The sequence below is a fragment of the Pongo abelii genome, chromosome 15, assembly GCF_028885655.2.
Source record: "Pongo abelii isolate AG06213 chromosome 15, NHGRI_mPonAbe1-v2.0_pri, whole genome shotgun sequence".
Lineage (NCBI taxonomy): Eukaryota > Metazoa > Chordata > Mammalia > Primates > Hominidae > Pongo > Pongo abelii.
In genome coordinates, this window is record NC_072000.2 from 56,492,834 (window position 1) to 56,514,999 (window position 22,166).

General features: G+C 37.3%; 1 protein-coding gene across 6 annotated transcripts in view; it reads right to left on the reverse strand.

Moving 5' to 3' along the window:
* TXNDC16 (thioredoxin domain containing 16) overlaps window positions 1–22,166 on the reverse strand; it is a 460,012-nt gene that overhangs the window by 365,278 nt on the left and 72,568 nt on the right. For all 6 annotated transcript variants that reach the window (XR_010137039.1, XM_054530668.2, XM_063715845.1 and 3 more), the window contains 2 exons: window positions 12,740–12,908; window positions 12,265–12,401 (listed from right to left, as the gene is read on the reverse strand). Coding sequence is in view for 5 of the 6 variants with exons in the window: in XM_054530668.2 (XP_054386643.2) it covers window positions 12,265–12,401; window positions 12,740–12,908 (306 nt within the window). In the remaining variant the exon portion in view is untranslated. The remainder of the gene's footprint in view (window positions 1–12,264; window positions 12,402–12,739; window positions 12,909–22,166) is intronic.

Consider the following 22,166-nt stretch of genomic DNA (forward strand, 5'->3'; position numbering starts at 1 on the left):
TTCTGAACACATTTTCATAAATAATAGCATACTGTGGATCTTGTTAATAATGACTATCCTATAACCAAGAAGCAAGTCTGAATTAAATCACTGTAGACTAACGAGAAAAGCACAGAGGTGGACTTATAGGTCAAATTCTTGCCAAGTGAAGGCCAAATGATGGTTCAATTCATACATGAAAGATTCACAGCAGTCAAACAGAAAAACACCCATGGAAGAATAAGTCCCATAGCACCTACTAGGCTAGGCATGCTGAACCCAAAGATCTGTACCTCAGAGTCAGCACTACATTCACTATGTAAGCATTCAACATTGTCAACATTGGGTAACCACAAGATTATTTTCTTTAAAAAGGGTACATACTTTCCCTAAGATTGAGCAATACTGTCTGTAGGAAAGCAAACTTATTAGAGTAGCTCAGCAGGCAGCATGGGGAGCTCATTTACAATCACAGATTTAATGAGAAAACTGGCCAGGTGCGGTAGCTCACGCCTGTAATCCCAGCACTTTGGGAGGCAAGGTGGGTGGATCACTTGAGGACAGGAGTTTGAGATTAGCCTGGTCAACATGGTGAAACCCCATCTCTACTAAAATACAAAAATTAGCTGGGCATGGTGGCATGTGCCTGTAGTCCCAGCTACTCAGGAGGCTGAGGCATGAGAATCGCTTGAATTTGGGAGAAGGAGGTTGCAGCGAGCTGAGATCGTGCCAGCCTGGGCCACAGAGCGAGACTCTGTCTCAAAAAAAATAAAAAGACGAGAGAGAGAGAGAGAGAAAACTTATTAAAGTATTTTTTTAGCCCATGCTACATCAAAGTAGAAAAGACACATAAGATTATAAATTAGAAAGGACTGTGTGTCTGTACGTTCATTTCTAAGAGTGAACAGAGTGAAATTCCAGTCAATGGATAAACTATATCTAAAGCAATGACATAACAGAATCTGTTTCAGCTTCTTTTCATTTTAGGTAAGTAGCAATAGAAAAGTACACCATTATTTCCATATAATTTCCTCATACAAAAGACTCTCTACTTATGAATATGTCTCTTGAAAAGTCTCTTCGTAAATCCACGTGTTTGTAAATCCTAAGTGACTCACAGGATGGGAAAATATATGACTGCAGATCTCAGATGCATATCCATTTCCACTAAACTAGAATACATATTTTCCTCTGAACATTCAAAACCAGGCATATTCTCCTCCTTGGTAAAAACTGTATATATGCCAAAATATATGGCAACCTCAAATACAAGAAAGTACTCAATTATCTAAATAAAAATATGCATAAAAAGCTTTTCAGCTACTATAAATATATTTTATTGCATAAAATAAACATCTATTTAGCAATATTATTTTTTCTACTATCACATCTTATTGAATAATTATTTTTATAGACACACATATATACATACATCTGTTTTTTAGCTCTGTCAGCAGGGATAGCTGAGAAGCAAGAAAACCCCAGTAACTAAAAGCACTCCTAACCCCTATATTATACAAACTAGAAAACCTAAAAGAGATGGATAAACTCCTGGACACATACACCCTACCAAGACTGAAACAGGAAGAAACTGATTCCCTGAACAGACCAATAACAAGTTCTGAAATTGAATCAGTAATAAATAGCCTACCAACCAAAAAAAGCCCAGGACCTGATGGATTCACAGCCAAATTCTACCAGACGTACAAAGAAGAGCTGATACCATTCCTACTGAAACTATTCCCAAAAATTAAGGAGGAGGGACTCCTCCCCAGCTCATTCTATGAAGCCAGCATCATCCTGATACCATAACCTGGCAGAGACACAACAAAAGAAGAAAACTTCAGGACAGTATTCCTGACCAACATTGAAAATCCTCAACAAAGTACATGCAAACTAAATCCAGTAGCACATCAAAAAGCTAATCTACCACAATCAAGTAGGCTTCATCTCTGGGATGCAAGGTTAGTTCAACATATGCAAAACAATAAATGTGATTTATCTCATAAACAGAACTAAAGACAAAAATCACATGATTATCTCAGTAGATGTAGAAAAGGCCTTCAATAAAATACCCCTTCATGTTAAAAACTCTCAATATACTAGGAACTGAAGAAACACACCTCAATAAGAGCCATCTGTGACAAACCCACAGTCAACATCATACTGAATGGGCAAACGTTGGAAGTAATCCCCTTGAAAACTGGCACAAGACAAGGATGCCCTCTTTCACCACTCTTATCCAACATAGTCTTGGAAGTCCTAGCTGGAGAAATCAGGCAAGAGAAAGAAAAAAAGAGCATCCAGGATGGGCACAGTGGCTCACTCCTGTAATCTCAGCACTTTGGGAGGCCGAGGTGACAGGATAACGTGAGCTCAGGAGTTTGAGACCAGCCTGGGTAACATGGCTAAACCCCATCTCTACTAAAAATGCAAAAATTAGATCTCTGCAAGGAGAATTATAAAACACTGTTCAAAGAAATCAGAGAAAACACAAACAAATAGAAAAACATCCCAAGCTCATGAATGGGAAGAAACAATATCATTAAAATGGCCATACTGCCCAAAGCAATCTACAGATTCAATGCTATTCCTATCAAACTACCAATGATATTTTTCATAGAACTAGAAAAAAAACTATTTTAAAAATCGTATGAAAGTCAAAGAAGGTTGAACATTATCTTTTGACAATGTTTTTCATGTAATTTTACATAATAAATTAACCTGTTCATTATCTCTCTTTTGGATGCTGCAGGGGCCCTGTGTAACATTTGAAAGTTACTTTGAGGTCAAAAGGACTTAATTTTAAACTTGATTTTGGGAAGCCTATTAAATATGTCAAAAGTTTAAAACACTTACCAAAATAGATCACAGGTCACTGTAAAATAAATCATTTATTTAGCCAAAGTGATAATTAAAAGGTTTTAAAAAGCAAAGACCTTTATTTGTTGATTAAAAAAGGACTCAGTTTTTAAAAACAATTAAAAGACCTAATAAAGATAGAATATGTCTCTTCTTTCTCCCTTTTTTGAGAGTTTATTCAAAACGTGAATGGAAGTGTTTTATTGTGTCTTATTAGTGTTACATGAAATTTATGTGCAAAAGAGAAAACTAAATTTGTATTCTTTTATTAGTGTATTATCAATTCTGAAGCTGATTTTAATAAAAACTTATATACAAATCTCATTTCAGTCATCTTTTAATCACACAAGATTTTAAAATAAACTGTTTGTAATCTCATAAAAATTTTGAAGTTTTCTTTTCTAACTTTCTACAATTTATTTAGTTTTATCTATATCTTTTTTATTCTTTTAATTTGAAACAATCTTTAAGTAACTTCTTTTTTCTCACATTTTTATGCCTTTATAACTTTCCTCACCAAAAATATATCTTGCTTTTTTAATAGACTCTTTATTTAGAATTCTCTTATATTTAGTAGTTTTAATTATATTATGTTAACTATAATTTTGACTCTTAGTAACCCAAATTTCTAGTAAAAACCTAGAAATTAATTTTGAACTGTTTTATATCAATATTTGTAGATGAAAATCATTTTATAATTTTTAGAAAGATATTTTCATTTTATTAACAAATCTAAATATAGTTAGCTTTTTTATATCATGTAAAAATAAGATGTCAAAGTACATAAACAAACATATATTTGATAATTAATATTTTAGTATTTTAACTTATTTAGGAATGACTCAGACATTTTATTATTATTTAACATGACTTAAAGATTTTTAATTATTGGAAAATAAATTATGACACAGGTACCCTCCTTAATGTCTTTCTCAGTTGTCCTTAGTCCTGAGTACCCATGTGGCACCTGATGCCTATAAAAGGCAGGGCTCTTTTGGGTCCTAAATTTGCATACCAGATGTCAGGACAGAAGACAGAGCTGTGAAGAGGATGTCTGGAGGATCTGACCACTCCCAGCATGGCCATGAGGCAAATCTGCGCCAAGCAAAGAGGAACAAGGGGCCCTGAAGCAGGTGGCCTAAGCATTGACGACATGCCTCCAAGGCCTCACCATGGCCACCTGTCCAGACCCCAGAATCTTGAAGCTCAAAACCAAAGACCAGCTTATAGTAAGATGTGTGCAAAGCTCTGGGGAAGCCCAACAGCCAGCTTTAGCCCACAGACAAATCAAGCAAGTGCCAAAAATATTACAGAAAATTAGCAGTTTTATGACCTTAAAACATGTAAAGACAGCATAAACTTGTCTAACCAGTAGACCCAGGCAAAAATATCTGTATTATATTTAAGTTACACTCTTGAAGCCATTTTTATTTTACTTTGTTAACAACTTTGAAACTAGATTTACCAAATATCACACATATATAACACATATAGACATAGAGACATCCAGACAGAAGCAGATTTTATGGCTTTTATAAAAAATTTTCATTTGCTGGCTTTTAAATGGTTTCTCTTTTATTTTTTTAAACCTATAGTCAGCAAGTTCTTTATATTTTTGTTTATTTTTTTTTTAGAGACACAGTCTTCCTATGTAGCCTAGGTTGGTCTTGAACTCTTAGCCTCAAACATTCCTCCCACCTCTGCTTCCTGAGTAGCTGAGATTAGACAGACTCTCACTCCATCATCCAGACTGGAGTGCAGTGGCGCAATCTTGGCTCATTGCAATCTCCGCCTCCTGGGTTGAAGCAATTCTTGTGCCTCAGCCTCCCAAATAGCTAGAATTACAGACACATGCCACCATGCCTGGCTAATTTTTGTATTTTTAGAAGAGACAGGGTTTCACCATGTTGCCCAGCCTGGTCTTAAAAACTCCAGACCTCAAGTGATCCGCCTGCCTCGGCCTCCCAAAGTGCTGGGATTATAGGCATGAGCCACTGTGCCTGGCCCTGGCTACCTGTTATAAAGGGTCTTTTAAAACAGGCAATAAAAATACTGAAATCTTTTCAGAAGCTTCTGCACACCAACAGGCATCCCTGAATAAGCCTAATTAGAGAGTCCTCATTTCTAAATGTACTTCTAAAGTGTAGCATTTTTCATTTGAAATGTTCTACTGTAACTTTAAATTATCTTTAGTAACATTTTGCCATTTTTGTAAGTGTTTGTAGGTAGTTGTAGCCAGAAAGTGGAGTACTCAGTTCTTCAGAAATTAAGGATCTCATTTTTATGTTGAATCTTGGCTTTGGCTCTCAGATTTCCTCACAACTTAGTCATTGACTTTTTTCCTATCTATTAGTGCAAGAAAAAGAAACAAAGGGTATAGAACACACAGTCCCTGCAAATTTCTGAAAGCTGAAGTTCATACTACCTACAATATTGCCATTTACTGTCAGTTTCTGTCTGATTCGGACATCTGAGGCCTTTAACTAGATCTAAGTCAGTTAATTATCAGATCTAATTTGATCCTGGACCCAGTCCAATTTCTGTAACAACTTCCAAACCCAGTTCAGATAAAAAAAAAAAAAAAAAAAAAAAATTCTGCTCAAACAATCTCAGATAGCTCAGAACACAAAGCCGTGGAGCTTCAAAGTCTGAAAGAGAACTTACCCACGATCCCCAGTGGCTGCGAGAGAGCAATGGACACAATGGGCCCAGTGGGTACACCATTTGGTCACTCAATGCTTCCAGGGGTCGCTGGAAGTTCTACTATAGGTCCTATTTCTGACACCATCTGTTAGAAGAAAAACTTCAGACTAACTAAATTTAATAGAGTTTAACTGATCAAAGAACCATTTGCCGGATGGGCAGCCCCCCCAAACCAGAATAGGTTCATGGCAACCCCAGTGCTACCATGGAGTCAGAAAGGATTTACAGACAGTAAGAGGAAGTGAGGTGCAGAAATAGCTGGATTGGTTACAGCTTGGCATTTGTCTTATTTGAACAGGATCTGAACAGTTGGCCACCTTTGATTGACCAAAACTTGGTGAGTGGTATAAGAGTGGGTTATAGTCTGTTTATACATCTAGTTAGGTTACAGTTCACTACTTATGGAGAAACCTTTAGTCTGAACTTAAAATATATACAGAGGCAGCTTTAGGCTAAATTTAACAAGAGTTAGCTTTTATTAACAAAACAAATTTATATAGAAATGTTAATAAATTCATAAGATTTTTATCATTATTTATTCTCTCTTCAATAGATGTTGATAGTCCAGCTATACTAACACATCAGTGTTTGCAAAAAAACAAAAACAAACTAAAAGAAATAAAAAGGAACAAATATCTAACTGACAATGTTGGGAACAATCAATCCAGTCAAATAATGAAGTATCATATCCAGGCTACATCATTTTGGCACACCAGAACTACCTTTAAATAATTTAACATTCTTTTTTGACTTCTATTGTGAGATGACTATATGTACATTTTATCATTATTTGTGTAAAAATATGATCAAGTACACCATTTCTTATGTTGATTCCCAATGTAAAAAACAATATGAAAAATTCTTTTCAATATTTGAATTAGGAAAAAGTTTTCTCTGTGGATTAATCAGCATCCTAACTTGTGTGTTGCGATTTATTACATATGATGATAGATGGCAAAAATTTCATCTTTTTGTTTCTAGTCACTACCAGATTGCTTAGGGCTAAGTTTTATGACAAACGACAGTGTTTTCCAGACTTTCTACATAATTACCCCCTACTGTTTTATTGCTGAGTTTTTACATTGTTTTCAATGATTTTATCCTATTTGTGCTTTTTATGATCTGAAGACTTAAATTCTTCTTGGAAGGAGGCCTAGTGTGAATAATAAATGAGAAGGTTACGGCAGCAGGCACCTGAAGTACAGACAGGACAATGCCAATCGTGGGGGCAAAAACATTCAAAGGGAAGGAAGGTGGAGGAGTAAAACACAGACTTACTTCCCAATTTTTCATAAAAAAGTTTTTTTTCATTAGAAGGTTATGCTCTCTATAAGGCCAGGTGCGGTGGCTCACGCCTATAATCTCAGCACTTTGGGAGGCTGAGGTGGGCAGATCACTACAGGCCAGGAGTTTGAGACCAGCCTGGCCAACATAGTGAAACCCTGTCTCTACTAAAAAGACAAAAAATTAGCTGGGCATGCTGCTGCATGGCACATGCCTGTGGTCTCAGTACTTGGGAGGCTGAGGCATGAAAACTGCATGAACGTGGGAGGTGGAGGTTGCAGTGAGCCAACATCGTGCCACTGCACCCCAGCCTGGGTGACAGAGCAAGACTCTGTCTCAAAAAAAAACAAAAAATATAAAGATATGCTCTCCAGGATTTTGCCTTCAAAGATGATAAGCCACAGGGCACACATTAATATTCTTATTATTTATTTTTTGTAAGTTCCTTTGGTTTTTACTTTTTACAATTCTGAAAACAAAGTAGAAAAAAATTGCTAGATGTAAATTTGTAGAAAGCAAAATTTAATATGTAGTTAATAGTATCTACTATGTGCAAATATAATGCTAAACCAGTGGGGTCCTCCTCTCAGACAAATATTCTTAAAATCTTTCATTTAGAATTTGAAATCCATCTCAAGAAAGGAAAAACAAGGAGGAGGGAAGTTTCCTAGATAAATGGTAAGAGTTAGTATAATGAAGTAAACATTGGCCAGGCGCGGTGGCTCACGCCTGCAATCCCAGCACTTTGGGATGCCGAGGCGGGTGGATCACGAGGTGAGGAGATCGAGACCATCCTGGCTAACATGGTGAAACCCCGTCTCTGCTAAAAATACAAAAAGTCAGCCGGGCTTTGTTGGCGGGCGCCTGTAGTCCCAGCTACTCGGGAGACTGAGGCAGGAGAATGGCGTGAACCTGTGAGGCGGAGCTTTCAGTGAGCCGAGATCGCGCCACCGCACTCCAGCCTGGGCGACAGAGCAAGACTCCATCTCAAAAAAAAAAAAAAAAGAAAACACTGAGGGTTTTGTTACCGACTCAAGAGGCCACCTAGATGCAAAAGCAACAAATAACATTCCCAGAAATACTATCAGTCAGAAAAAACATCCTATGTGTACCCTTCCTTAAAAACTTATTGAAAGACACATTCCTGTGAAGCAAGAGATAAATAAAGAGTAAGGGTCTAAGTAAAGAGAAGGTGTGATATTTAAAAAATACTGTAGTTTATGCTGCCATGTAAAACTATCAAAATAAAAACAATTGTTATAAGCATATCAAAGTTGAATGCAAAAACATTAATTTGAATTGCATCAAAAATAAGATGAATTAATAAATAGAAAGATATACAGGTATGTACTAAAGCAAATACTAAATGTTAATGGTAGAATCTAGGTGGTGAGTATATGGGTGTTCACTGTACAATTCTTTCAACTTTGCTGTATGCTTGAAAAAGTTCATAATAAAATGTTAGAAAAGTGAATGAAGGATTTTCTTTCAAAAATTTCCAACATTTTATTACGTATGATGCAATAAATAATTAAATAAATAAATAAAAGCTCAGCAATAAAAGTAATATGAATCCATAACATAAAACCATGGCATACAAAGAAAAAAAAACCATAGAACCCCATCTCTACTAAAAATACAAAAATTAGCCAGGCATGGTGGCACATGCCTGTAGTCCCAGCAACTTGGGAGGCTGAGGCAGGAGAACTGCATGAACCTGGGAGGCAGAGGTTGCAGTGAGCCAAGATCACACCACTGCACTCCAACCTGGATGACAGAACAAGACTCTGTCTCAAAAAAAAAAAAAAAAAAAAGAAATTAAAAGCATCTTCCACAAGAGGGAGTCCAAATCATTGAAACGATCTTTAACTTTATAGGTTCAAATATGTTTTTGGGGAACATTTTCTCTAGTCCTGGAGAAAATATAAGCAAAAGAAGCAGATACCATATTTTAAAAAATAAAGAAAAACGGCCGGCTGCCTTGCCTCACGCCTGTAATCCCAGCACTTTGGGAGGCCGAGATGGGCGGATCAGGAGGTCAGGAGATGGAGACCATCCTGGCTAATGCGGTGAAACCCCGTCTCTACTAAAAATACAAAAAAATTAGCCGGGCGTGGTGGCAGGCGCCTGTAGTCTAGTCCCAGCTACTCAGGAGGCTGAGGCAGCAGAATGGAGTGAACCCGGGAGGCGGAGCTTGCAGTGAGCCGAGATCTCGCCACTGCACTCCAGCCTGGGTGACAGAGCAAGACTCCATCTCAAAAAATAATAATAATAAAAAATAAAGAAAAACTAAAGAAACAGCAATGAAGCATAAAACAAGCAGCAGATATCCAAATCAGTTAAGAGAATAAGTATAAATTACTAATGTTCACCTAGAAGAGTCAATAGAAAAAGAAACAAGAAAATATTTAAAAAGACAAATCAGAGACTTGACTCTATATTCAACACATATTATAAAACTAATAGATTAAGTATCAATAGGTAAAGTGAATAAAATAGAAAACAATTAAACAGACATATATATTACACACACACATGTAGATAAGGACTTAATATGGTGCTGGTGAAAGCACATACAGAGGAGACAAAAAGGATAAACGTTAACTATTAGAAAGAAAATTAAGTTGGCACCTACACTCATCCCATAAAATATCTAAAGGGTTAAAAACTTTTTAAAAAGGGAAAAAAATCACAATCAACAGAGTAAAAAAGCAACCTATGAAATGAGACAAAATATTTACAAATCAAATCTTTGATAAAGGATAATACCCAGAATATATAAAGAATTTCTGCAACAAAAATATAAATAACCCAATTAAAAAATAGGCAAAGGAGTTACAGACATTTCTCCAAAGAATATATACAAATGACCAAGAAGCATAATGAAAAGATGCTCAACATCACTAATCGTTTGGGAAATGCAAATCAAAGCCACAACAAGATATCACCCCACGCCCATTAAGACGGCTATCATAAAAAATAAAATAAAATAACGAGTATTGGCAAGGATGTTAAAGTCATTGGAACCCTTGTACACCGTTGGTAGGAATGTAAAATGATGCAGCCAGGGTGGAAAATAGTACTGCGGTTCCTCAAAAATGAAAAACAGAATTACCATATGACCCAGCAATTCCACTTCTCAGTATGTACTCAAAATAATTGAAAGCAGAGTCCCAGAGAGATATTTCCATACCCATGTTCACAACAGCATTATTCACAACAGCCAAGAGGTAGAAGTAACCCAAAAATTCATTAATGGATAAACAGATAAACAAAATAAGATATATACATACAATGGAATACTATTCGGCCTAAAATTGGAAGGAAATTCTGACACATACTACAATATAGATGAACCCTGAAGACATTATGCTAAGTGAAATAAGCCAGTCAGAAAAAGACAAATACTTTATGATTCCACCTGTATGAGGTACACAGAGTAGCCAGACTCATATAAACAGAAAGTAGAGTGGTGGTTACCAGGGCCTGGGAGAAGGATGAAATGATAAGCTGTTGTTTAATGGGTATAGAGTTTCAGTTTTGCAAGATGAAAATGTTCTGGAGATTAGTTGTACAACAATGTGCATATACTTAATACTCCTAAAACATACACTTAAAAACGGGTAAGATGGTAAATTTTATGTTATGTGTATGTTATCAAAATTTTTTTAAAAGAAAAAATATACAAAGCAAGACAAATTAAAATAGGAAAATATTGTAAATTAAAGCAAGAAAAAATACAGGTGAATATTAGGTGACAAAAATGATAGGGTTTTTTATAGCTAAAAGCAATAGAAGAAATCTTAAAATCAACAGATTAAAAAAATTTTAAACTGTGATATACAAAATTATCATTAAACAAAGCTAAAGAGCAAAGAACAAACTGAGGGAAAATAACTGAAACAAAATGACAAAAGCTTAATATCCTTAATATACAAAGGTCTCACACCAATTCATTAGACAAACAGTAAAACTCCATTTTAAAAAGTAAGTGGGCAAGCACGGTGGCTCATGCCTATACTACCAGCACTTTGGGAGGCCAGGGCAGGAAGACTGCTCAAGCCCAGGAGTTTGAGACCAGCCTGGGCAACATAGGGAGACCTTGTCTCTATGAAAAATTAAAAAATTAGTGGGCATGGTGGCACATGTCTATAATCCTAGCTACTCAGGGGGCTGAGGTGGGAGGCTCACTTAAGCCCAGGAGGTTGAATGTGCAGTGAGCTGTGATTGTGTCACCGTACTCCAATCTGGGCAATAGGGCGAGACCCTGTCTCAAAAAAAAAAAAAAAAAAAAAAACCATGAGTAATGTATATAACCTACAATTTACAGAAGACATACATTATTCTATTGGGAATCTAAACTCATTATATGGTCTAAAATCCATACAAAGACTCAAAAATATTCTTCACATACAGAAGGGAAAAAAAAGGAAACAGTACAAATATTGTTCATAAATAGTTAAATAAGGCCAGGTGTGGTTGCTCACATCTGTAATCCCAACACTTCGGCAGGCCAAGATGGGTGGATCACTTGAGCTCAGAAGTTCAAGACCAGCCTGGGCAACATGGTGAAATCCTGTCTCTACAAAAACACAAAAAATTAGCCAGGCATGGTGGCACATGTCTGTGGTCCCAGCTACTCAGGAGGTTGAGGTGGGAGGATTGCTTGAGCCCAGGAAGCGGAGGTTGCAGTGAGCCGAGATCATGCCATTGCACTCCAGCCTAGGTGGCAGAGCAAGATCTTGTCTCAAAAAAAAAAAAAAAAAAAACAAATTTAAATACATTTTGATATATATATTCACCAAACATTATGCAGCCATAATGTTCATGAAGAATATCAATACATCATTGTAATGTTAAATAAAAACAAGATTCTGGCTAGATGCGGTGGCTCACCCCAGCACTTTGGGAGGCCAAGGCAGGCAGATCATGAGGTCAAGAGATGGAGACCATCCTGACCAACATGGTGAAACCCCATCTCTACTAAACACACAAAAATTAGCTGGACATGGTGGCATGCGCCTGTAGTCCCAGCTACTCGGGAGGCTGAGGCAGGAGAATCACTTGAACCCAGGAGGCAGAGGTTGCAGTGAGCCGAGATCACGCCACTGCACTCCAGCTTGGTGACAGAGCGAGACTCTGTCTCAAAAAAACAAAACAAAAAAACCCCAAGATTCTAACCTAGATATCCAGTTTTAGCCCAATTATGTTAAACATACATAAATGTGCAATCTGTAGGTACACAGAAAAAAGATGGAAGAAATTACATCAAAATTTAACACTATCTCTGAATAATTAGCTTACAATATTTTATTTTTCTTCAAACTTCTCCATAATTTTGAAATTCTCTATAATTTAAAAATATATTCTTAAAAAATAAAACTAGCAAGCAATGATATACTCTACTGTATAATTTAAAAGCTCAGCTCTGCTTACCTGTTTTCATGGTTGGACTAAATAGTCCCAGTACTGACACACTAGAATAGGAGATGAGGTCTTTATATAATTCCCCACTTAAATATTCTTCTGCTTCTTGGATCGATGTTATATTCACTGGATATGAAATCCTGTTGCTGGATAAATATATAACTATATTACAAATTAATTTTTTAAGATATTTTCAGTTTGTAAAAAAAAAGCATACTAAACATAGCAAACAATATATTACATAGGATAATATCTTACAAAATGTAGAAAATTAAATATTATTCTTAAAGAAAATCAGACTCATTAAACAAAATTGTTATCTCCCCAAAAGTGTCAAAATGTACACAGACTTTCATGAATATTCATTTTGTGATCTCAATTCTAGTATCCTCCTTAACCTATTTTAAGTGTTAGCAAAGTCTGAGAATTAGAACTTCTAAAGACCTAAACATTTAGAGATCTTATAAGGAAGCTGAATACTTACAGCTGGATAAATTTTAGGAGATCTTCGGTTCCTAACATCCCAGCATAAGATACTGGGTTCTCGCCTTTCTTGTACATCTTTACAATAGGAAATTCAGTAACATTTTGCTTAGTACATACATCAGACCAATCTGCACAGTTTATTCTAGTAAGAAGCATAGCAGATGTGCCTAAATAGAAGGAAAATGCACATTTGTAATTATTAATTGTAGAAAATGCATTTGCTTAGGATTTTCAGTATTTTTCTATCCCATTCTTATTTTAACCTCTCAGCATGAAACACTCCTGCTTAAACACTCTCTTCCCTTGATCTTTGCAACACCATCCCCTGTTGGCCTTTTCCCTTCCTTTCTAGCTTCTCCTTTTTGTTCCCTTTTGCAGGCTCTTCAGCCAGTAGAGTTGAGGGTCCCTCAAGGCTCAGCTTAAAGCTGCCTTCTCTTGTTTTTCTTCACTCCTGTCCTACACAACCTCAATAACCATAGACAATCTAATGAATCCTAAATTTATGTCTTTGGCCCAAACTCCTTGAAGTTCCAGACCCATATATCCTTACTACCTTCTCTGTCTTCCTTTGAATGGAAACCTCCTCAAACTCAATAAGTCTAAAACCATATATGGTTTCTTTTCTGTGTTTGTTGGTGAATGTTGCTGCTCTTGTGCAACTCAAAAAACAAAGCATCATCTTTCATACCTCCCCATTCCCAAGGCCCTTCATGCCTATTGATTAATCAGCATGTTCTTTCAATTTTACCACCTGAATTTTCAATATCTCTAATTACTGTCCATTTCTCTTTACTGCCACTACTCAAGTTGTCATTTCTCCTGGATAACTACAATAGGTTTCTAATTCACCTCTTTGAATTCAGTGTCTGTACACTAATGCTAGAGATATCTTTTCAAAACTCAAATCTGTTTTGGTACCAGCTTACCCCCACCAACCTTTGCAGAGTTAAATCTTTCTTACCATGTACAACTTCAAGGACTAGCCTTCTCTGACACACTGATCTACATCAGGTTCCCTTGATATATGCTATTATAGAACCACGCTCTTTTCCTTATCTCCTTATGTAATTATATACTATTCATTATCTGATTAACGTCTGTCTCTACCAAGACAACTCCTTGAGAGCACGGACTATGTCTGTTTATTTATCATTGATTTTCCAGCACCTGCAGTACCTTAAATATGCATGCGAATAAATGACATATGTGAAACTCATCCAGGACTTCAGATACCTATCCTGTCTAAACATTATAATTTCTTTTCAGCCCAAGAAAACACATAGTAGAATCTCAAGCAGAAATTCCTACTTGCTCTATAATAAAATAAAAAATAAAGTTCTCTAAAATATTATAAATCACTGTGTGGAAAGAGATCAAACATTAAATAAAATAAGCACCATACAACTCAAAAGAATAAATTCTAATAAAAGATAAAATTTAGTATCATACTAGATCAAAGAAGGAATCTTTGTGTATCAATTTAGGATATAGCCTAAATGTTACTTCATCATATGATTAAATTGCGAATGTGATATTTTAATATTTTATCACCAAATGTTTTTAATACTGAAATTAATTTGTATATTTTCAAAGATTCTTGATTACTTCTCATAGATGTAATAACTTATCACTTTAGATTTAGTGTTAACAATCTGATAATATAGGCAAGATTTAGTCTGTCTTTTTTTTTGCTTTTGAATATTTGAGATGGAGTCTTGCTCTTGTTGCCCAGGCTGGAGTGCAGTGGCGTGATCTCGGCTCACTGCAACCTTCGTCTCCCAGGTTCAGGCGATTCTCCTGCCTCAGCATCCCGAGTAGCTGGGACGACAGGCACGTGACACCATGCCCTGCTAATTTTTTGTATCTTTAGTAGAGACGGGGTTTCACCATGTTAGCCCTAGGATGGTCCTGATCTGACCTCGTGATCTGCCTGCCTCTGCCTTCCAAAGTGCTGGGATCACAGGCGTGAGCCACCGCGCCCGGCCTTAGTCTGTTTTATCACCACTATATCCCACTGCCTTGCACAATGTCTGTTACACAGTATGTACCCAGTAAAAATGTGTAGAATGTACACTGATATTTCTTCACAAATTTTAAATTCTTACATTAAAGGATATTAATACTTGAATTTTGTATGAGCATATAAACAAATATAAACCCTTATTTCTTCCCAAATCAGACCTGCTAAGTGACTTCCTATCAAAGTTCTCTTATCCTTTATTTTAATCATTTTGATATAGGAGTTAAGAAGAAATCACTTAGGCAGATAGCAAGGGTATGGGAGTCCTCGGTAAGGTTTTTCTTTTTAGTGAAAAGCAGCCCCAAATCTTTTTCTAACAAAGAGCAGCCTGCAAGCTGGAAGGGTGCACCTACCGGCAGGAACTAAGGACTAGACGTTTCCAAGATGGCCGCTCTGTCTTCCCTTTTCTGCCAGCCATGTGTGCTGTAAGGAGCAGACAAGATGGCCCCAGACAACTGGAAAGACCATTTGTATAAGAAGATTAAGGTGGGGCGACCAGACTTCCCTATGCCACTATGTAAACATCATACCTGACTGAAGCAATCTATGAGCCCTATGTAAATCAGACACCACCTTCTCAAACTGGACTATAAAACTCCACACATTCGCTGCCAGCCAGTCCTTTCCGCTTGGAGACCCCTTGCTATATAGAGGAAGCTGTTTCTCTTTCTCTCCTCTATTAAACCTCTGCTCCTAAACAACTTGTGTGTGTCCCTGTCCTAAATTTTCCTGGTGTGCGACAACGAACCCCAAGGTATATACCCCAGACAACGCTGCTGCTTTGATTTCATCAATAAACATCTGGTGATGCTTGTTTATACAAAGTGCCATGTTATATATTTATTTTGCCACCCAAGTATGGAATATAGTGCTCTTCCAGCTGCAGTTCTTTCCTTTCAATAAGCATCCTCAGCATGTCTACTACTGCTAAAACTGTGATTATTCCTTTTTCCCTACAGTTGAAATGGAAAACTTTGATGTTATCTTTAAAACCAGAAAAGTAATACTGATATATATCACTAAAAGTTATATAACTACTTATACTGAAGTTATCAATTTAAAAGTTTTATTTTCATTCCTGTAAAATGGTTCCAAGATTTACTCATGTTTCAGTTGGAATAGTCTAATATTCTAAGGTGCCTATAGTATTACATCCCATATACTTTATCAATGCAGTAATTTCAAATAGGTTCCTAATTTAAAAGAAAAAACAGATTATCTTAGATACAGGTATTATGTAAGTACAAAATTTTGACATTTGCTGCCACCTTGTGACAGAGTAAAAAAAATTCTTCATTGTCTTGGACTAAGAGATAACAAATGGCTTTTTCCCACAAAGTCAGATCTGTCAGAAAGACAGATGATAGGACTAAATGCCGAAGGTATTATAATATTTTCCTAATTTATAAAGTTATAGTATAGGCTTCAACATAGACACAAAACATTGTAATTACCTATGCAATGCATTTCTACATTAAGTTCCCTGAACTTCCAAAATAGTCCATTTATCTGATATCTGATTACCAAAAAAAATTGTTATTCATAAAGAACATAGTGAATGAAAAGGAAAACAAGTCCTGGGTTGCTTATCTACTTTTTTATTCTACAAACATATACAACTCTGAGCCCTTGCATTGAGGGGGCAGGTAGTCTCTTCATTTGGTCATTAATAGAAAAGAATGCAAGGAAATCTTTTTCCATTTTCATCTGGTGTCTAATTAAATGGGGTGGAGAGAGGGATAATTAATCATATTCTTGAGGAACATTATCCAATCACTACTTCATTATGATTTATATTTTCTCCTCCTTTGCTTTTCTTCTAATTATTTGCCAATAAGGCTAGAGAATCTAAAAGAAGAAAACTTAAATTTGTCCATAGATTGCAACTTACCTTGCATAAAGGAAAATGTGAAAGCAAGTAAGAGGATCTGCTTTTTAAAAAAATGATTAGAGGCTGGGCACAGTGGCTTATGCCTATATTCCCAGCACTTTGGGAGGCTGAGGCAGGTGGATTACCTGAGGTCAGCAGTTTGAGACCAGCCTGGACCCTGTCTCTACTAAAAATACAAAAATTAGCCAAGCACGGTGGTGCACACCTGTAATCCTAACTACTCAGGAGGCTGAGGCAGGAGAATCACTTGAACTCAGGAGGCAGAGGTTGCAGTGAGCTGAGATCATGCCATTGCACTCTAGCCTGGGCGACAAGAGTGAAACTCCATCTCAAAAAAAAAAATTGCAGATCATAGTGTCTACAGACTTAATTATCCCTTCACTCAGTAATAGTCAAAAGTTAGATCAAATGTGGTTGGGAAATAAAAGGAATGGGGACAGATAGAACAGCGTGTGGCGGCTCACATCATGAACTTTTGCTCCAAAACTGCAGCAATACATTAGGAAAGCCAAAAGAACCCACAGACCCTCTGAAGGAAGTGATTGCACCTGCAGGACCTGGGAGACACCCCAAATACTGTGAGTGCTCAAACTGTGGAAGTGGGAAAGGCAGATCGTCCACCCCTGAACACATACCCCCACTGAGGAACCTAAAGGTCTAGATTACAGGAGAAGAATCTGACCTTATCTGGAGCTTAGTCAATTTAGAGAGCTGAGCGAAAGCAAAATACAGGGGTAAAGGAAGCAGCAGGACAATCCCTGTGGACTAGCTGGGTCCCCTACCAAGCCATTTGTGCCTCACCTCACAAGGGGTCCTTGAGGAGGGCTACCAGAGGCACTCAGAAAAGGCCACAGGGAAAAGGAAACCTCCCCCTGAGATTTGTAACAATTTGAACCAATCGAAGAGTCTCCTGGCCAGAACTCGGGGGAGGGCATGAATCCAGCGTGCAGATTCCACAGGTTGGGGGAAGAAAGAAAGCCCTACTTATTTTTGCAGCTGGGAGGCAGGTAGCCTGGGGCAGGTTCTCAGCCCTGTTCACCCACTGCCTGGAAACAGACTTGGTCCTGTTGAGTGGGGGCACAGTGGAAGTGAGACTGGCCCTTTGGGTTGTGTGGGAACTGGGTGAGGCCTGTGACTGCCAGCTTTCCTCCACTTCCCTGACAACCTGCATGACACAGCAAAGACAGCCATAATCCTCTTAGGAACATAACTCCATTGACCTGGGACCCTCACCCTCATCCCCCACAGCAGACACAGCAAGACCTGCCCAAGTAGAGTCTGAGCTCAGATACGCCTAGCTCTGCCCCCATCTAATGGTCCTTCACTACCCACCCTGGTAACTGAAGACAAAGTGCATATACTCTTGGGAGTTACAGGATCCTGCCTACTGCCTGTTCCTCCCGATACCAATGCACTTTCAAGCCAATGCTCTCTTGAAAGTGCCACCTCCCAGGAGGTAAACCAGCACAAAAATAGTGCATTAATCAACCAAAGCTAAGGACCCTCACAGAGTCCATTTTGCCCTTCTACCACCTCCACTGGAACAGGTGCCAGTATCCACGGCTGAGAGACCCACAGATGGTTGACATCACAGGACTCTGTGTAGACAACCCCAAGTACCAGCCTGGAGCCTGGTAGACTTGCTGGGTGGCTAGATCCAGAAGAGGGATAACAATCACTACAGCTCAGCTCTCAGGAAGCCACATCCCTAGGAAAAGGGAAAGAGTACTACATCAAGGGAACACTCTGTGGGACAAAAGGAACTGAACAACAGCCTTGAGCCCTAGACCTTCCCTCTGACAGAGCCTACCCAAATGAGAAGGAACCAGAAAACCAACTCTGGTAATATGACAAAGCAAGATTCTTTAACTCACCCCCCCAAAAAAATCACACTAGCTCTCCAGCAATGGATCCCAACCAAGAAGAAATCTCTGATCTACCTAAAAAATAATTCAGAAGGTTAGTTATTAAGCTAATCAGGGAGGTGCCAGAGAAAGGCAAAGCCCAATGTAAGGAAACTGAAAAAAAATTATACAAGAAGTAAAGGGAGAAATATTCAATGAAATAGATAGCATAAATAAAAATCAATCAAACCTTCGGGAAACAATAGACGCACTTATAGAAATGCAAAATGCTCTGGAAAGTCTCAGCAATAGAATTAAACAAGCAGAAGAAAGAATTTCAGAGCTTGAAAACAAGGTTTTCGAATTAACCCAATGCAACAAAGACAAAGAAAAAATAAGAAAATATGAACAAAGCCTCCAAGAATTTAGGATTATGTTAAACAACCAAACCTGAATAATCAGCGTTTTTAAGAAGAGAAATCTATCTGGAAAATATATTTGGGGGAATAACCAAGGAAAATTTCCCCAGCCTTGCTGGAGAACTAGGCATCCAAGTACAAGAAGCCCAAAGAAACCTAGGAAATTAATCACAAAAAGATCAATGCCTAGGCACATTGTCATCAGGTTATCTAAAGTTAAGACAAAGGAAAGAATCTTAAGAGCTGTGAGGCAAAAACACCAGGTAACATATAAAGGAAAACCTATCAGACTAACAGCAGATTTCTCAGCAGAAGCTCTACAAGCTAGAAGCGATTGGGGCCTTATCTTCAGCCTCTTCAAACGAAACAATTATCAGCCAAGAATTTTGTACCCAGCAAAACTAAGCTTCCTAAGTGAATGAAAGATACAGTATTTTTCAGACAAACAAATGCTGAGAGAATTCGCCACTACCAAGCCAGCACTACAAGAACTGCTAAAAGGAGCTCTAGATCTTGAAACAAATCCTGGAAACACATCAAAAAAGAACCTCTTTGAAGCATAAATCTCACAGGACCTACAAAACAAATACAATTTTTTTTTAAATGGTATACAGGCAACAAATAGCATGATGAATGGAATGGTATCTCACATCTCAATACTAACATTGAATGTAAATGGCCTAAATGCTCCACTTAAAAGACACAAAATTGCAAAATGGATAAGAATTCACCAACCAACTATCTGCTACCTTCAAGAGACACACCTAACACATAAAGACTCACATAAACTTAAGGTAAAGGGATGGAAAAAGACATTCCATGCAAATGGACACCAAAAGTGAGCAGGGGTAGCTGTTCTTGTATCAGACAAAACAAACCTTAAAGCAACAACAGTTATAAAAAAGACAAAGGGTGTCATTATATAATGATAAAAGGCCTTGTCCAACAGGAAAATATCACAATCCTAAATATATATGCACCTAACATTGGAGTGCCTGAATTTATAAAACAATTACTAACAGACCTATGAAATGAGATAGACAGCAACATCATAATAGTGGGAGACTTCACTACTCCGCTGACAGCACTAGACAGGTCATCAAGACAGAAGGTCAACAAAGAAACAACGGCTTTAAACTATACCCTGGTACAAATGGACTTAACAGGTATTTACAGAACATTCTACCCAACAACCACAGAATATACATTCTATTCAACAGCACATGGAACTTTCTCCAAGACAGACCATATGATAGAGGCCACAAAATAAGCCTCAATAAATTCAAGAAAATTGAAATTATATCAAGTACTTTCTCAGACCACAGTGGAATAAAACTGGAAATCAACTTCAAAAGGAACCTTCAAAACCATGCAAATACATGGAAATTAAATAACTTGCTCCTGAATGATCGTTGGGTCAAAAATGAAATCATGATGGAAATTTAAAAATTCTCCAAACTGAATGACAATAGTGACACAACCTATCAAAACCTCTGGGATATAACAAAGGCAGTGCTAAGAGGAAAGTTCATAGCTCTAACTGCTTACATCAAAGTCTGAAAGAGCACAAACAGACAATCTAAGGTCACACCTCAAGGAACTAGAGAAACAAGAACAAACCAAATCCGAACCCAGCAGAAGAAAGGAAGTAACCAAGATCAGGGCAGAACTAAATGAAATTGAAACAACAAAAAATACAAAAGATAAATGAAACAAAAAGCTGGTTCTTTGCAAAGAAAAATAAAACTGATAGACCATTAGCAAGATTAACCAAGAAAAGAAAAGAGGAAATCCAAATAAGCTCTATTAGAAACGAAATGGGAGATATCACACTGACACCACAGAAATACAAAAGATCATTCAGAACACCTTTGTGCACATAAACTGGAAAACCTAGAGGAGATGGATAAATTCCTGGAAAGATACAACCTTCTCAGCTTAAATCAGGAAGAATTAGCTACTCTGAACAGTGCAATAACAACCAGTGAGATTGAAATGGTAATAAAATTACCAACAAAAAAAAAAGTCCAGGACCAGACAGATTCACGGCAGAATCCTACCAGACATTCAAAGAAGAATTGGTACCAATCCTATTGACACTATTCCACAAGATAGAGAAAAAGGGAACCCTCGCTAAATAATTCTATGACACCAGTATCACCCTAATACCAAAACCAGGAAAAGACATAACCAAAAAAGAAAACTACAGACCAATATCCCTGATGAACATAGATGCTATAATCCTCAACAAAACACTAGCTAACTGAATCCAACAACATATCAAAAAGATAATCCACCATGATCACATGGGTTTCATACCAGGGATGCAGGGATGATTAAAATACACAAATCAATAAATGTGATACACCACATAAATGGAATCAAAAACAAAAATCACATAATCATCTCAATAGATGCAGAAAAAGCATTTGACAAAATCCAGCATTCCTTTATGATTAAAACTCTCAGCAAAACTGGCATACAAGAAACATACCTCAATGTAACAAAAGCCATCTATGACAAACCCACAGCCAACATAATACTGCATGGGGAAAAGTTGAAAGTATTCCTTCTGAGAACTGGAACAAGACAAGGATGCCCACTCTCACCACTCCTCTTCAATACAGTATACTGGAAGTCCTAGCCAGAGCAATCAGACAAGAGAAAGAAATAAAGGCATCTAAACTGGTAAACAGGAAGTCAAACTGTTGCTGTTTGCTGATGATATGATTGTTTATCTAGAAAACCCTAAAGACTCATCCAGAAAGTTCCTAGAAGTGATAAAATAATTCAGCAAAGTACCCAGATACAGAATCAATGTACACAAATCAATAGCTCTTCTATACACCAACAGCGACCAAGCTGAGAATCAAGTCTAGAATTCAACCCCTTTTACAATAGCTGCAAAAAAAATAAAATAAAATAAAAATACTCAGGAATATACCTAACCAAGGAGGTGAAAGACCTCTACAGGGAAAACTACAAAACACTGCTGAAAGAAATCGTGGATGACACAAACAAATGGAAACACATCTCATGTTCATGGATGGGTAGAATCAGTATTGTGAAAATGACCATACTGCCAAAAGCAATCTATAAATTCAACACAATTCCCATCAAAATACCACCATCATTCTTCACAGAACTAGAAAAAACAATCCTGAAATTCATATGGAACCAAAAAAGAGCCCACATACCCAAAGTAAGACTAAGCAAAAAGAACACATCTGGAGGCATCACATTACCTATTT